At 47.7% G+C, this 15,731-nt stretch overlaps 1 protein-coding gene across 8 annotated transcripts in view; it reads left to right on the forward strand.

Moving 5' to 3' along the window:
* IKBKG (inhibitor of nuclear factor kappa B kinase regulatory subunit gamma) overlaps window positions 1-15,731 on the forward strand; it is a 1,113,418-nt gene that overhangs the window by 888,781 nt on the left and 208,906 nt on the right. For all 8 annotated transcript variants that reach the window (XM_069645292.1, XM_069645287.1, XM_069645293.1 and 5 more), the window contains 3 exons: window positions 2,969-3,121; window positions 5,934-6,030; window positions 6,197-6,346. In XM_069645292.1, the coding sequence (XP_069501393.1) occupies window positions 2,969-3,121; window positions 5,934-6,030; window positions 6,197-6,346 (400 nt within the window). The remainder of the gene's footprint in view (window positions 1-2,968; window positions 3,122-5,933; window positions 6,031-6,196; window positions 6,347-15,731) is intronic.

Raw genomic sequence — 15,731 nt, forward strand, 5'->3', positions numbered from 1 at the left:
CCACTGAAACTTGTTGTAAGCACAACATTACATCAGACGGATCAGCATCTCCCAATCCCTGATCCGATGTTTCACTTAGCCCCGCGCTGCATGCCCACACCTGGGCCAATTTATCATATGGGCTCTTAGCCCAGTCTGGAATGATAACATCAGAGCATTCACCGCCAGCGGGAACGCTCTTTTTCCTGAACAAACTATTCATCATTGCAATAATGTACAAAACCTCTTTATATATATATATATATATATATGTTTTCCTTTCCACACTGCAGTCACTCGCGCAGGCACGCACACACCAAAAGAAAACAGATTAACACAGTCCAACACTCGCTGCCAAATTACTTTCGCTTGCAATGTAAACAAAGCCTATCTGCGTTCAAACAGATTCTTTAATATTTGGAGCAATTCATCACAAAAATCCCATCCTCGTTGCCAAAAATGTATTGCTCGCCCAGGGTGCACGGACAGTCATTAATCACCAGCGCAATTGCAGAGCCAATACTTTGAACGCAGGTAGACGACGCAATAACTTACAATCACACGCACGCTTAGAAAATAATGAGCACTTATACGGCTATTTATTCAAAGCTTGGAAGCAACAAGTGATAACACAGAAATAAATCACAGAAAAGACAGAGAATTCAAAAGAAAATACATCACCGTGGGCGTAACTGAATCCCTCCTCTTGCCAGAAGCGGCTGGAAGACCCCGGTAACGGCTAGGCCGATAGCACAACAGCCCACAGGTATGCCGGACAAAGGCGCCCCCCATCCGACTGAGGTCTTTGTACTTGTCTCGTCTGACCGTTGAGGGGTTCCGCATACATGCACTCCTCAAAAAGGGGTGGTAATTTCTCGAACCTTCTGGCAATGCACTTGCGCATTGATGGGTAACCGTTGGTTGCCAGCTGGGTCAACCGACAGTAACCTCAAGGAGCAAAGCGCTTCCCTCTCCTAAGAACAAACGCCACGGAAAACAGTCCCATAACTCATAACAAGACATAACAAAACCAGGTTTCCCAGCAGAATGCCCTTGACTGCATACCAGGTTTGGAAAGCATGTTTTCTTCAGCAAAGTAAATTCAGCTCTCAGCAAAGTAAGTGCAGCTTTTCACTGAGGCATGGAGTAAATATCCATTATGGCTCTGAGTGCCCCCAGAATACACTGCGCACCAGCGCCATGTTTTATCTCAAGCATAACATGCATCCCCGTGTATTCGTATTGTGAGCTGCATCTGGTAGCTGCTAATTGAAGAAGAAAAAGAAAAAAGCGAGCGAAAAAAAATAAAACAAGTGCACTTCGATGCTGTGGTACATTTACTCTTCTTTTTCTATCCACTGTCATAGACCCACCACTGCATTCTAGGGAAAGGTGTAGACAGCCTAAGGGATAGTTAGCTCTCACTGTCTTCTTTGAAAGGTATCACTGTTAGGCTAGACGTCTGTATGATATGGAATGTTTGTGCGTTACCTGTCCACTTTTGTGTTAATAGAGCATCTGTCCTGCCAACAATTAGAGGTAAAAGCTCCACAGAAATATCTTCTTTGCACACCTACCGTAGGCCAATTCAGGTTGGTGTGCCTTTGCTTAATGGCTGAATGCTGGGATCCTACTCTAGGCGCCATGCTGCACTGTTCTAATTCAGCGGAAGGCGCAGGGCTCGTGGCCCTAGTGTCCAGCGCTCTGGCCCCTCATAACCTGGATATAAACACACTCCTGAAGAATCTCCCTGAAGGGTTTTCAGGCCCACTGTCTGACTTAACAACTGGCACCCACTGTATTTAGCGTTGTACTGCGCATATTGAATTTTTACTCATTTAATAGTCTTCCAGGGGATTTGTGCTAATTCGGGTAGAGCCAAGGTTGTATCTGCTTCTTTTAAAGGCAAATGCCCCAGAAGACAATTCCAAAGTGGTGACATGGTCTACCCCTCATGTTTGTTTGCAGGCGCTACTGAAAGAAGTCCAGATGTAGGGCAGATTGCCTGTTTGTGCAATCTGTACCTACGACTGTGTTTGGCTTATCTACCTGTTTTCATAATTCCACTGCCCTTTTATCTTTTTTGCTTTGTAATCGTCCTATGGACTGTAATGAAGGGGTTGGCATTTAAAAGTAACTTCAAGTTACCATAGTGACGGGTCTACTCTTAATTCAGGGGTCGACAACCTGCGCCCCTCCAAATTGTATGCCCTACGACCACCATGATCTCTCACCATTGGCTTTACTGGATGGGTGATGGAAGTTGGAAGCTAAAGCATCTGGAGTCACAGGCTGCCTACCACTTAACCCTTTTCTTCCATATGGCACCAGTAATAAGTAGCCGTTGCTAATAATAACACATTGTGGTTGGACCGGGGGTGCACGACTGGCGGTTACGCAGTCTGGCATTGGCATGCTTGCACCCCAACTGCTATCTTTTTTTATGAGGCGCAGAAGGGCTCTGATACTCTTCCCCTTCTGAGGAAGGCCTCTGTGTGGTATGGCACAAATTGAAACGTAGAGTAGGAGTACAGTAGTCACTGTGTTGTTTAACTTGTACTTAACACAGTATTCTTCATCTCTAGTTTATTACCTGGGCCCATCTTTAATTCTGGTTTCAGCAACAGCTACTGCATGCAGCCATTGTCATACTTAATGAAATGAAGAATGAGGCTGCTGCAGATATAAGTGGGCAGGGCCAAATAGAAAAATACTTATTGGATAATACTGACCCTAGAGCGATGAGCTTGTGTAACAGGTCAATAATTAGGATTTTGATGTGGAAATTAGACTTTGTTGACCACAGTGGCCTGCTGACTAGCGATCTTACTGTTTCCTGCATGGTTGAGCATATTTTCTATTGTGTGCAGCATGGGAATATTCGTATTAAGACAAGTGTGAATTCCCATCAGGCACTATGAGCCTATATCTGGTTCTAATTCAGTTTTATTCTGGTCTCTGATTAGCTTTGTACCTCTATCCTTTGCAGGCTCCGAATTGCCAGTGATGTATCCATTCAGCTGGAGCGGGAGAAGGATGCTCTGCAGCGGCAGCACAGTGTGAAGGTGGATCAGTGCCTGATGCAGGTGCAAGACCTGGAGACTGCCCTGAAGATGGAACGCCAGAATGCTTCTGAGGAGAAGTAAGGCTGGGGAAATCTTTGTGAGGGAGGCAGGGTTGCACAGAGCACCACTGATGGGAAGGGAATCTGTGCAGGATCACACTAAAAGTGGAATAGGAGCACAGAGCATCCCCAGCACGTAGAGATCCTGAAGTGAAGCAAGGAACACATAGTTCCTCCTAGGAGAATGTCGTCCTGCTGAACCTTCTAAGACAAGCAGGGGAGCAGAGAGTGCCTCCAGGGGAACTGAGTGTCATTGAACCCTCTCCGGGAGGAAGAGTTACAGAGAGCCTCCCACGGTAGATAAATAGTGGGAGCTATTTGTGAATGGAACTTAACTGAGACGAGAGGGAAACTTAAGTGGGCGAAAGGAAAGTGACCGCCTGTTTCTGAGGTTCCTTCTCTAATTTGATCAACTCGACATCATTATCGTAGCAACCCAAAAACTGTAATAACGTTGCCCCATGGACCCATCAGAGTACGGAAGAGAACCAGGATTTTTTTGATGTACATGGTCATCATATGATGCAAAAGATATGGCCAGTATATGAGACTGCCAGGAAAAGAATCAGAGAGTGGTGGCAGAAAACTGCAGAAATAAGAAATACACACAGCTGAAAGCCACGGTAGTGCGAGTTGGATGTATAGGTCACAGAGACAATAGCAGACTCTAGGCATTTAGATCAACCAACAGTGTTCAGGTGCCGAAAGAGCAACAAACTGGTAGGCCACTGAGGGGGGGGAACCGGACAAGCCCAGACAGACTGCAAGTAACATCAGTGAAGAGACTGAAGTGGGAGGAGTGGAAAGGCGAACACAAGCTTGCGAACCGTCCTGCAGTAAGGCATTCAGAACTTCGAAGATGAGACACAAGTGGCAGAAGTGCAAAGACCAATAGAAGTCTGCAAAACAGGTTTTGTTGCCAAATGTGCTGAGAGGCGAAGAGAAGACATTGCAGAGCATCTCAAACACAGAAGAGGTAACATGGAGTGATCCCGAACTGAAAAGCCAATGTGAAGTGCTTAACTAAGACGGTTTTGCAGAGAGAGTTCCAGAGGCAGGTGTGGGAGAAGTTGGAAGGAGAGAGTAAGAATCTAAAGAAGAATTGTATGGTTGGGGTTGTGGTTCTAACGCTTTGAAATTGCAAATGCAGCAGTGTTGGCAGGGTTCTAAAACTCCAAACAACTAGCTTTGGAAAAGCAATGAGAGCTAAAGAAGCATTGCGTTGTGGGAGCTGTGATGCTGGCATTCCAAGAGCAGTGATAAAACCAAGAGAACCAAAAGAAGATTTCATTGTAGAAGTCGTTATCCTAACACTCTGAAAGCTGAGCTCAGAGGCGCTAATAAAGCCAAGAAAAACCAGGAAGAATTGTGTGGGAATCTTGATTCAAACACTCCGGAAATCTAGTGGCGCGGACAATGCCAAAATAACCGAAGTGAGTGTTGTAGTGTGGACAGTGTGATTCTGATATCCCACAGCCGGGTTAAGGGCACAGATAAAGATCAGAGAACCCAAGGAGGAATTGCACATAGGTCCCACACTCCCAAAAATTAGTGCACAGGCACTGACAAAGACCAGACGACACAAAATGAATTGCACATTGGGGACTATGGTTCCACCTACTCAACAGGCTATTGCAGATGTGCTGACAGACTTTTTAGGAATTGCACATTTTGATCAGTGGTGCCAACACGCAAGGACTTGATATGATGCACTGAAAAAGACCCAGCAACCCTAGAAGAATGTCACATTGGGAACTGTTTCAACAAATGAAGAGACTAGTGTAGATGCACACAAAAGTCCACAAGTTGAAAACTTCAAAAACCTAGTACAGTGTTAGTGATGATTATGAGAGTCAAAAGAGAGACTGACAGGGTAGCTCCAGTACTTACCACAAAGCAAACCAACAGTAGAGCCACTAGTGTAGGGATACTAATCTCGATAAGATAAAATACAAGAGCTAAAGACAAACAGTTCTTGGACTTGGGGAAGATATAACAAGATCCCAATACCATTGGGAGCCAATGGAAAACTGTAGCTAGAGGTCAACCTGATAGAAAAAGTATTGTACCTCAAGAGTATTTTATTCTTTGCCAAACCTAAAGTCATTTAAAAAACGTTACGCAAGATAAGCAGTTTTGTCTTGTGTCCCGTAGGGCACCACAGCGAAAAGCATAATTGAAAACATTCTCCATGAGGTTCTCAACTCCTTTGTTTCAGGCTATATTCATCGACCGCTCTAACCAGGTGGCTGCACTAGTATGTGGTCTCTATTTTGCTTGGCTACCCTATGTTGTTGAACAATTTGAAATGGAGTTATGGGAAACACTGCACTGTAGATAGTATCGGGTTAGTTGCCACCTCCTTAACAGCTTTCAAGTTCTAGCATCATGGCCATGAGAACAGGGTTAATAATGTGAGCATAGGCACATGTGAAAGTGATTTTGAAACCCGCCACAGGTCAGTGAATGCGTGCACTAGATGAAGACATGGCTGTTGGTCCTGATAGTAACTTTAAATTGTTCATTACTTCTCATCTACATCTCTTATGCCTTCTACTCTCAACGTGCTACTTAATTTATCTGATTTAATTGATTAGCAAGTATTCTTTTTCTACTTTATTGTTTAATACTCTAACCCATTGGACATTGAATTCACTTCATTATGGAGAGCTCTGAACTTTGAAGTGGCCACTGACTTGGCAGGACATCCAGTCACTGTGTACAATGTCTGTGTGCTGGAGCAAAGAGAAAAACAGCAGGTTGACCCTGGCTTTGAGGTAGATCACTCGCTATATTGCTATGAAATGCTGTATTTCTTTTCTGCATCCAGGAGAAAGTTGGCCCAAGTGCAGGCTGCATACCATCACCTCTTTCAGGAATATGATGCCCACATCAAGAGCAGCATGGAAAAAGCAAAGAGGAATGAGGTGTGTACTCGTGAAACATCTCACTGTGTTGCACCCCTCATTAGAGCTGTGTGTCGTTACCTTGATCTCTGTCCTTTTTTTTAGACTTTGCCTGCCCCTTACCTACCTGCAATCTTTCCCCACCCAATGTAAGCTGCAATGACAGATATTTCTCTTTTGGGGTCAGGTGATAGATGGACATCTGGATGACCTGAATCAGCAGCTACAGCAGGCGGAAGAGGCATTGGTGGCAAAGCAGGAGCTAATCGACAAACTTAAGGAGGATGCAGAACATTACAAAACTAAGCTGGAGACTATACCTGTACTTAAAGCCCAGGTGAGTTCATCCCCAGTGGTGCAAGGAAACATAGCAGGGGTGAGAAAATGTCATCAAATCACTACTGTGGCCATACCTTTCTGGGGTCAGACTGTGTGAGACCTTGCCTATTGTGAGGTGCTGGTGAGGCCAGGCCAATCCAGAGGGAAGGGGAGAGGTGAAATAGCCTAATAGAACTGGTGAAACCCTACCCAGCTAGAATAAACATGCCCTAAAAGTACGGGGGAGACCATGTGCAAGCGGGAGGGGTTGGTTTGCAGGAGGGGAGCGGTAAGAACGCATTGTCCAACCACAAGTGAGACGATGCCAGTCAAGTGAGAACCTGGCCAATCATGAAGGATGGAGGTAAGGCGGGCGAGGTCAAAACATGCCCTAAAAGCCCAAGGGAGAACATTGTCATCCTGGTCATTCTGGAAAAGTCCTGTCTATGCCCTAAAGAGTATGTTATAACAGTTCCCATTAAGTTAGTAGGATGTCAGTTGAAAGTACATGTCCATCTGGGTCAGAGTGAAGGGTGCAAGATATGGTTATGTGTCCTACATTCACATGGCCTTTTATTGGTATGTGCTGTCTTTGCGCTTCATTGTTTTTTGTTTTTTTTTGAGAATTCTTTTTTTTTGCTCTTTTGTAAACATGGGGTTTTCACCCTTCATATCGTCCATATGTGTTAAGTGTGTCATTGTTTGGCCCTGCCACATAGCCTCTCTAAAGGCCCCACAAAGACATGCCTCTCCACCTGGATGGACAGGTAAGGTGTTTGTTTGCCTGTTCTCTTAACATAGGTAGTATCATGTTATGTTTTGTTAATTTGTACCGCACACTGCTGCCATTTCCATGGTTTCCAGGCAATCTCGTGGCTCTGTAAGGTGAGGTGGGGTTGATTGGTTAGTGAGAGAGCGAGCGAGGAATAGGATAGGTGTTCTGCTCATCAGTTGATGTGTGTAGAACCAGAAGTAACTGGCGTCTGTGCATGTGAGCATTTTGGGTGTGCTTTGTTTTGTGTACTGGGGCTTGTTGTTTCAGGTTGGCCATGTCCAGTGTTTGTGTTGTTCGGTGTCAGTAGTTATTGGTTCTTCTTGTGCCGCGCCCCTGCACCTATGGTTTCCGCAAGGAGTGTGTTGGTATCAACACCTGAAGCTGCGTGCTGTGCTGCTGGGGACCCATGGACCTGTGGTAGACAGCACAGCGGAGGTCTGACACAGATTAATCTGCCATGATCATGAACTAGTGCACCTGGCAGGCACAAACTGTCTGGAGAGTAACTGTGTCTGGGGTTTCCTGCACAAACAGATTTTTTTATAGTGCACATGTATACCCATACACTCCTTAGCAGTTAACATAATAGGACCAAAACGAAGACAAGGGCAAACTGAGATGTTGGAAAACAGACAAGTCTTCAAACCCTTCAGAAAACCAAGGTGAGCCCTTATAGAGGAGGGCGACATTTTGTCTTTTGCTTCTGCCAGGTTATGTCTGGCCACCAATCATGCTTCCACTAACCTGGACACTGTTACCACAGTCTGGATGCCACTGCCTTTGTTACTTTCAAAGCGTTCAAACAGAAATCGATGACCATGCCAGGGAAATGAAGCTGGGCTGGGGAGGGAGGATTGTAGTGACTGCATCCACCACCCCCATGACAGTGGCATGCTGGGAAGTGTGGAAGGGGGTGTGCTAAAGGGATTTTTCTTAGGCCTTATTTCTGGTGCCCATATATATATCAACCTACTTGATTACAATGTGGTTCCTGCCTCTCCAAGTGATAGTATGACCGGAGCAGGAAAAGCAACCCTGCAGAAGATGTGAGTTGGTTTAAACCTGCAGTAAATATGTTTCATTATTAGACAGTAAAGAAGGTCTACTCAATATATATTTAAAAATATATAATGTATACTTAGGCTATGATTGGGTAATACAATATATTTATAGGTAAAGTAAATCAAAAATAACTTCAGAATATTGTAAATAAACAGGTTAGTGATCCCACAGGTACATGGAATATTTACACACATCCCAAAATGTCCAATTGGACTTCTAGTCCCAATGTTGGTGTATGGACCTAAAGCAGGGGTAATGTAACCCGTGGCTCTTCAGATGTTTTGGACTACAACTCCCATGATCCATTTTTGACTATAGTGGATAGGGTTGATTGAAGTTTTAGTCCAAAGCATCTTAAGAGCCAAAGGCTGCAGATCCCTGGCATAAAGGAATCAATGGGCTGATTTTAAGGAGGTCTATACACAGGGCCTGACAAGCAAGAAGGACCTAACAAAAACTCTAAAGAACGACGGGAGGACATAACAGAGGAAGTCTAGTCAAATAGCTTCCCTCACCACCAGTGACAGTCAATTTTTGAATTCCCATAAATGTGCCTGAGTGTATCTGAAGAGAGGTACATTACGTATAGAGATATGGGATGGAACAAATGGGCAACCAGACATTACGACACAGTATTAATTATCATTACAGTAACCCAGGTGCCAACACATGACACAATGACTGTAAGGCTGAACCTTCAGGACACATTATTTGGAAAATGCAAATGGGCACCACAGTCCAATGTAAGGCCTGGAGGGCGGTGGGGGGCACATTTCAAACACAAAGCCAGTGGCCATACCACCAGAGCATTACACGTCCAGAGAAAATACAGGGACACAAGGAATATCAACATTTTAATCAGGCATTCTCATGAGCAGAAGTAGAATACAAGACTTGAAAAAATACATTTGAAATCACAAGGACAAGCTAAAAATGTCAGTCCTTGGCCTGGATCCAAGATGGATGCAGGAAGAATGTCCAAGGGCTGGTAAGCACCCCTAAAGTCCCTTTAGAAGAGTTTTCGGTGAGTACAATTTTCCCCATGGGAACAAACGGCACAAAGCCAGTAGTAAAGTCTGCGTAAATGGGGAAAAAGGCACCTAAGTCCCAGCTCTACCCCAGAGGAGATGACCGAGGATTAATAGGATTCCAAGATGGGCGCCAACAGCTTAAGACGTGTGAGTGTCGGGCTCCGCTCCTAGAGCGGCCTTCCAGCTAAGCAGGGGCTCGCACCACAATATCGCACATGCAGTGATCCGGTAAAAAGTGGGCCCGCTCCCCCAGTATACCAAGAGCATGGTGCAGAGTGGATATTCCGCGCCGGTAAGCAAAGACATCGGCATCCGCGGATCCCCCGGCACAGCGGTCCGGAACGCATCAACCCCGCCCAGTTGAGGTACGGCCGAGCGACCAGGGCAGGAGCCGGCAGGGGAAGGTGCTCTCGCCTAGGAACTGGTGACGGCGCGAGGAACGGGCAGGGGCCTCCCGTATGAGCCCAGGAAAAGGGCAAGCAGCACAGAGGCAGCGGGCTGTCCCCCCGCGGGGAGCGCCTGTTGTGCGGGAGCGGTGCTGTGGAAGCAGTGGCGGCACACATAAAACAGCGCAGAAGCCCGACTCACCTGCCCTCCCCCTCCCTCAAGCACTCGGAGCGCGGGGAGATAAGGGCCGGATCCAAATACACAAGACCACCACCCAGCCATAACCAGGAGACGGCGAGGAAGGACGAGGAGCGGGAGCAAAGGAGGCCCATGTATTGGCCTAGAGAGACAGTAAGGAGGAACGCCAGTGGGGGCGGGAGAAACTCTCCGGGGGACACTCCTTTCCAAATCAGAGGGCCCACAGGAAGTGGAGGGCCCCAGAGTGACCCAGGAGCAGCCGGCTGCGCCAACTAGTTGAGGAGACATCCAGCAAGGACCAGGGTGCCACAAATCATCGGGCCAGGACACGCTGGTGAAAAAGAGTGGACAGGAAACACTCTGATCCCCATCTAGCTCCCCCAGAGGATCCTGTGCAGTGAAACCTACGGCGATATACCTCGCCGGGCCCCCTCCTACCTGATCAAAAGCTACTGAAACGCCTGACCCCACGGGGAATGCAGGGGGTTAAGCCTGATGCCGGGCAGCAAAGGGAAGGCACCCCCAGGAAACGCTTGCAGGTGCTTACTGAAAAAGGAATGCTTGCTCCAACACTGCTTGGCCAAAGAAGCAGCCCCCTGCACCATTCCAAGTACCCCACAGGAATCCATAAGCAGACAGGCGGAAGCCCCGAAGAACACCCGCCCCCGACAATGGCGGTGACAAAAGCGGACATTGAAGCGTGCTTCCAAGAATTCCAGGACAAGCTGACCACAACTTTCCAAAAGTAGTTTGCCACTTTCATGGGTGAGGTGAACCAGTCACTGGCCGATATGAAAAAGAACACTGCAGCCCGACCCATCGGAGCTGGCCTTGCAAGAGGTAGGGGACAACTCCAGAAGAAGAGAGGAGGCCATTGAAGATCTCGTCAGAATATCCTAAAATGTAGAGCTCAAAAATAGGTCCCGCAGGACGAATATCTGCATCTGTTATCTCTCCGAAAAGGTCACTGATGCAGACTTAAAGGACATGGTCTTGCAGACCTTCATAGACCTAATAGGAGACGATGGGGCAAAAGATATCCCGTTTGGCAGGATACATCGAGTAGGGCCCAAGCGACAGAACAGACCAAGAGATGTGGTAGTCGCACTGGTGCGATATCCTCAGAAAATAAACTATTCTACGGGCTGCCAGACTAGCAGAGCCGATCCCACATAACAGCTCATTAATACAGTAAAGGAGAGAGATGGGCCCAGTGGTGAGAGCCCTACAAACCAAGCGCATCAAATATAAATGGACATTCCCGTTCAGCCTCACCTTCAACTGGAAGGGCCGACTGCAAAGAATTCAATCATGCGATGAGGGGCTCAGGTTGCTGCAGGTGGAAGAAGATGATGCAGACCCTGACGCAGGGGGAGACAGCCAGTACTCCCATCGGCCCAAAGCCTGGGAATGGGCAACGCCTCTTACTTTCCCCCTTCTGCACCTCTGGCTGACTCACACCCTGACACAGCCCTTTCCCTGCTCCCCTCTGCTATCTCGGATTTTCTTGACATACTTGCCCTTGTCATGAGGATATGCATAATGCATAAAATCAAGTGCAACTCCTGGTACGACTCAGACCTTGTCACCCGTAAACGCAAGTGTAGGGTGGCTGAGAGGAAATGGTTGGCATCCTGTACATCCTCTGACACACTGGCCTACTGCCTGCTCCAAAGGCAATACCGACTCTCTGTCCTCACCAAGAAGAGAGTTCACATCCAAGCCCGTGTTTCTGCGGCATCTAATAACTCGGCCGAACTCTTTAAAATCTGCAAGGAGCTGGCCAATCCTGCCTCAGTCTCTACCTCCCCTGTGCCTTCCCAGGCCCTCTGTACAGCCTTGGCTTCTCAGTTCATCTCTAAAACCCAAGACATCCTGTCCACCCTCTCGACTTCTCCTACCCCTCCTTCCACTCTCTCCTCTTCCTCCGGCCCCTCTGCGGCCACCCCCTCCCTTCTCTGCCTTTCCTCTCTTCTCCCCTAATGAGGTTTCAAGACAAGTCCCATCTGTGAAAACTTCTTTTTAACAGGTTCTTCCCTGTTCTTCCAAAACCATCAACAACCGCATTGACACCCTCACCCCAGCCCTGGCTGACTTCTTTAACCACTCTTTCGCATCCGGGACCTTCCCCTGCCCCCTGAAGCACTCCCTTGTGCACCTCCTTCTCAAGAAACCCTCAGCTGACCCCTCCCTTCCGGCTAACTGCTACCCAATGTCTATTGCTCCTTTCCTGGGCAAACTCCTGGAGAAGCTGGCCATCTTCCAGCTTAATCTTCATACGTAATCTGTTGGCTGTCTCCATGACCATCAGTCTAGCTTAAGAGCAGCCAGAAGCACTGAAACTGCTCTCCTGAACATCTGTGAAGACCTGCTCTCTAACCTTGATTCTAATCTCCCCCTCTGTCCTCATCCTACATGATCTTTCTTCTGCCTTTGAAACGGTCAACCATGCCATCCTGCTCAACCAGCTCTGTGATAACCTGGGTATCACTAATCAGGCTCTGGCCTGGCTGACTTCTTTCCTCTCTGACCGACCCTCCCAGGTCCAACTTGGGTCCTTCCTCTCCTCTATCTCTCTCCCCATCTGCAGTGTTCCCCAGGGATCTAACCTTTCTCCTTGGCTGTTCAACCAATACCTGGCACCTCTTGCCCACTGCATTGCAGCTCTCTGCCCCAATTTCCAGTGCTATGCGGATGACACAGAGCTCGCCTTCAGGCTCCCCTCTGCCGTCTTTTCTCCCTCTCTCATCCTGGATTGTCTGACTACAATCCAGGAGTGATGCTCCGCCAGTGATCTCTGCCTGAATGCCAGCAAGACAGAGATCCTCCTCATCGGCACACCCGCACCCCTCTTTCACCCCACTTTCTGGCTGGCCTTCCTTGGCCCTCCTCCTGCTGCCACCTCCGAGGCTAAGCACCTCAGGGTTATCTTTGACTCCTCTCTCTCCTTCTCTCCTCATATGTCTGACGTCTCTAAGAAGTCAACTACCAACTGCACCTCCTCAGAGGTAGTCTTCCTTTCCTCTCCTTCCCCCAGTATCTAAAGCTCTGGTTCTCTATAGGCTTGACTACTGTGACAGCCTCCTATAAAATATGCCTGCCTCTACTGTCCTCTGCAACTCATCTAGAACAGGACTGCAAGACTTGTCCTTAGCCTCAAGCCCAGGGATTGTGCTGTCATGATGCCTACCCCCAGAGCACCAGGCCGGGCCCAGCACCCCCGGGAGCAGGCATCACGCCCCCGGGTAAAAGCCCAGCTGCCCTTTATAGGGGCTCTTTGGACTCTGTCCTGGCGCCGTTGGCCACTAAAGGGGTCCGAATGGACTCACGGAAAGTGGATGCCATCCTCAAATGGCCATCACCTAGTTCGGTGAAAGGTGTCCAAAGCATGCTTGGTTTTGCCAATTTTTATCGCAGGTTTATCCCGGAATTTTCACGGGTGGTGCAACCCATCACTGCACTCATGCGGAAGAATAAACGTTTTGAATGGACCAAGGAAGCTGAACAGGCCTTTCAGGAATTAAAAGCTAAATTTACGTCCGCACCTATTTTGAAACGCCCGCGTCCTGATCTCCCATATATAGTCGAAACCGACGCATCCAGCTTAGCCATGGGAGCTGTCCTGTCTCAGAGAGACCCCGAAACCAACCAACTGCACCCCGTAGCATTTTGGTCCAGAAAGTTCTCGCCGCCGGAGATAAATTATGCAATCACCGATAAGGAATTATTAGCCATTAAGTTCGCCTTTAAGGCTTGGCGGCATTATCTTCTTGGCGCCAGGCATACCATCACTGTGATCACTGATCACCGAAATTTACAATAATTAAAAACTGCCAAGGCTCAGTCTTCACGACAGCTCCGATGGGCTTTATTCTTTGCTGAGTTTGATTTTGTAATCACTTACCGTCCCGGCTGTAAGAATGCCAAAGCGGACGCGCTATCTCGAATTGGAATGGGAGAAATGGACACAAACTCAGAACCTGTGCCGATAATTCCCGAACAAAGAATCTTGGGGATAACCACTTTACAAACCCTTGAAGACATTCAAGCACGGGTAAAACTATTCCTGGACTCTTCAGCCTTGCAGGATTGGATCAAAAGGGGGTCTGACTTTTCAATCAGCGATGGCTTACCTTACTTCCAAGGACGTTTATTTTTGCCAGAAAATGAATTGCAAGAACTGGTTATTTCCCGTCATCACGATACTCTGATGGAAGGACATCCTGGCATTGCCAAAACAGAGGAAAAAATTAAACGACAATTCTGGTGGCCGTCCTGGCGAAAGGATATTAAATCTTTTGTGATGTCCTGTGGAGTTTGCGCCCAAAACAAAGGTCAAAAAACAAAACCCGCCGGTCTTCTTCAACCCTTAGGCATTCCACCAGCACGTTGGCACACCTTGTCACTAGATTTTATCACGGACCTGCCCTCTTGTAATGGATACAATACTATTCTGGTTGTGGTGGATTTATTTTCCAAGATGGCCCATTTTATTCCGTTGAAAGGATTACCTTCAGCTTTTGTTCTTGCCTCGAAAATATCATCCGTCTGCATGGATTCCCGTCCATACTAATCTCCGATCGGGGAAGCCAGTTTATTTCTCATTTTTGGAAAAAGGGTTGTCAAATGGCACAAATCGACGTAAGACTCTCAACCAGCCACCACCCACAGACCGATGGTCAGACGGAGAGAACGAACCAGACCCTTGAACAATATCTACGATGTATGTTGCACCAATCGGAGGGTAATTGGAAGGATATTTTATGGGTGGCTGAATATGCATACAATAACTCGATACACTCTGGAACTGGTCAGAGCCCCTTTTATACCCTATATGGACATCACCCTCGTACTTCAGACTTGGACTCACCTTTGAGCCTCGAAATGCCCGCAGTGGACCATTTGCATTCTACGATTACTCATGCCTTCAAGGATGCTACTGCACACTTAAAACATGCGAAAGGGAAATACAAAAAGAATGCGGATCTGCATCGAAAGGAGGCGCCTCCATACCAAATAGGGGATCAAGTATGGTTGGCTACCAAACACTTATCGCTCAAGGGACCTCAGACTTTTAATCCAAGGTATTTAGGCCCTTACTCGATCAAAGCTATAATTAACCCAGTGGCAGTCAAGCTAGATCTACCAGCTAGCATGCGGATTCACCCCGTTTTTCATGTGTCGCTTTTGAAACCAGTGCAACCAGGAACCAGATTAATAAAGCCACCAGAACCAATCCAGATAGATGGGGAGCCTGAATTCGAGGTGAAGAACATTTTGGACTCTAAGATCTCAAAATCAAAACTTTTCTATCTAATTGATTGGAAGGGGTACGGGCCTCAGGAAAGATCTTGGGAACCCAGCGACCACGTACATGCACCTCGGCTAGTAAAAAGGTTCCATCGGAATTTCCCAAACAAACCGAAACCTCCTGAGGGAACGACCTTGGGAGGGGCCTTGGGGGGGGGGGGGGGGGGAGTGCTGTCATGATGCCTACCCCCGGAGCACCAGGCCAGGCCCAGCACCCTCGGGAGCAGGCATCACGCCCCCGGGTAAAAGCCCAGCGGCCCTTTATAGGGGCTCTTTGGACTCTGTCCTGGCGCCGTTGGCGCCAGGCTCATAAGGGGAAGTGTTTGGTGCACTTACCTGAAGCAGACCATGCTGCATACTCACCTGATGCAGACCGTGCTGCATGAAGAACCAAGCCTAATGAGGCTTAGGAGGGACTATTTTTCTGAAGGAACTATTTTGTTACTTGGGTGGGGCTGTGGAAGAATACTCACCTGGAACTTCTTCCAAGGCTATTTAAGCCACGCCCGGACAGCCACACGTGCTTCGCGTTGTTCTGCATCTCAGCAGCTGAACGCTCACCGTGTCTGCTCCTGCACCTGGACTCCAGCCACGCCCGCCTCGAACCTGGAACACCTGTAAGGAAAGAAGAGAAGAGAAAG

Source organism: Ambystoma mexicanum, chromosome 2p (genome assembly GCF_040938575.1).
Source record: "Ambystoma mexicanum isolate Mex_15411 chromosome 2p, UKY_AmexF1_1, whole genome shotgun sequence".
In the NCBI taxonomy this organism is placed as follows: Eukaryota; Metazoa; Chordata; class Amphibia; order Caudata; family Ambystomatidae; genus Ambystoma; species Ambystoma mexicanum.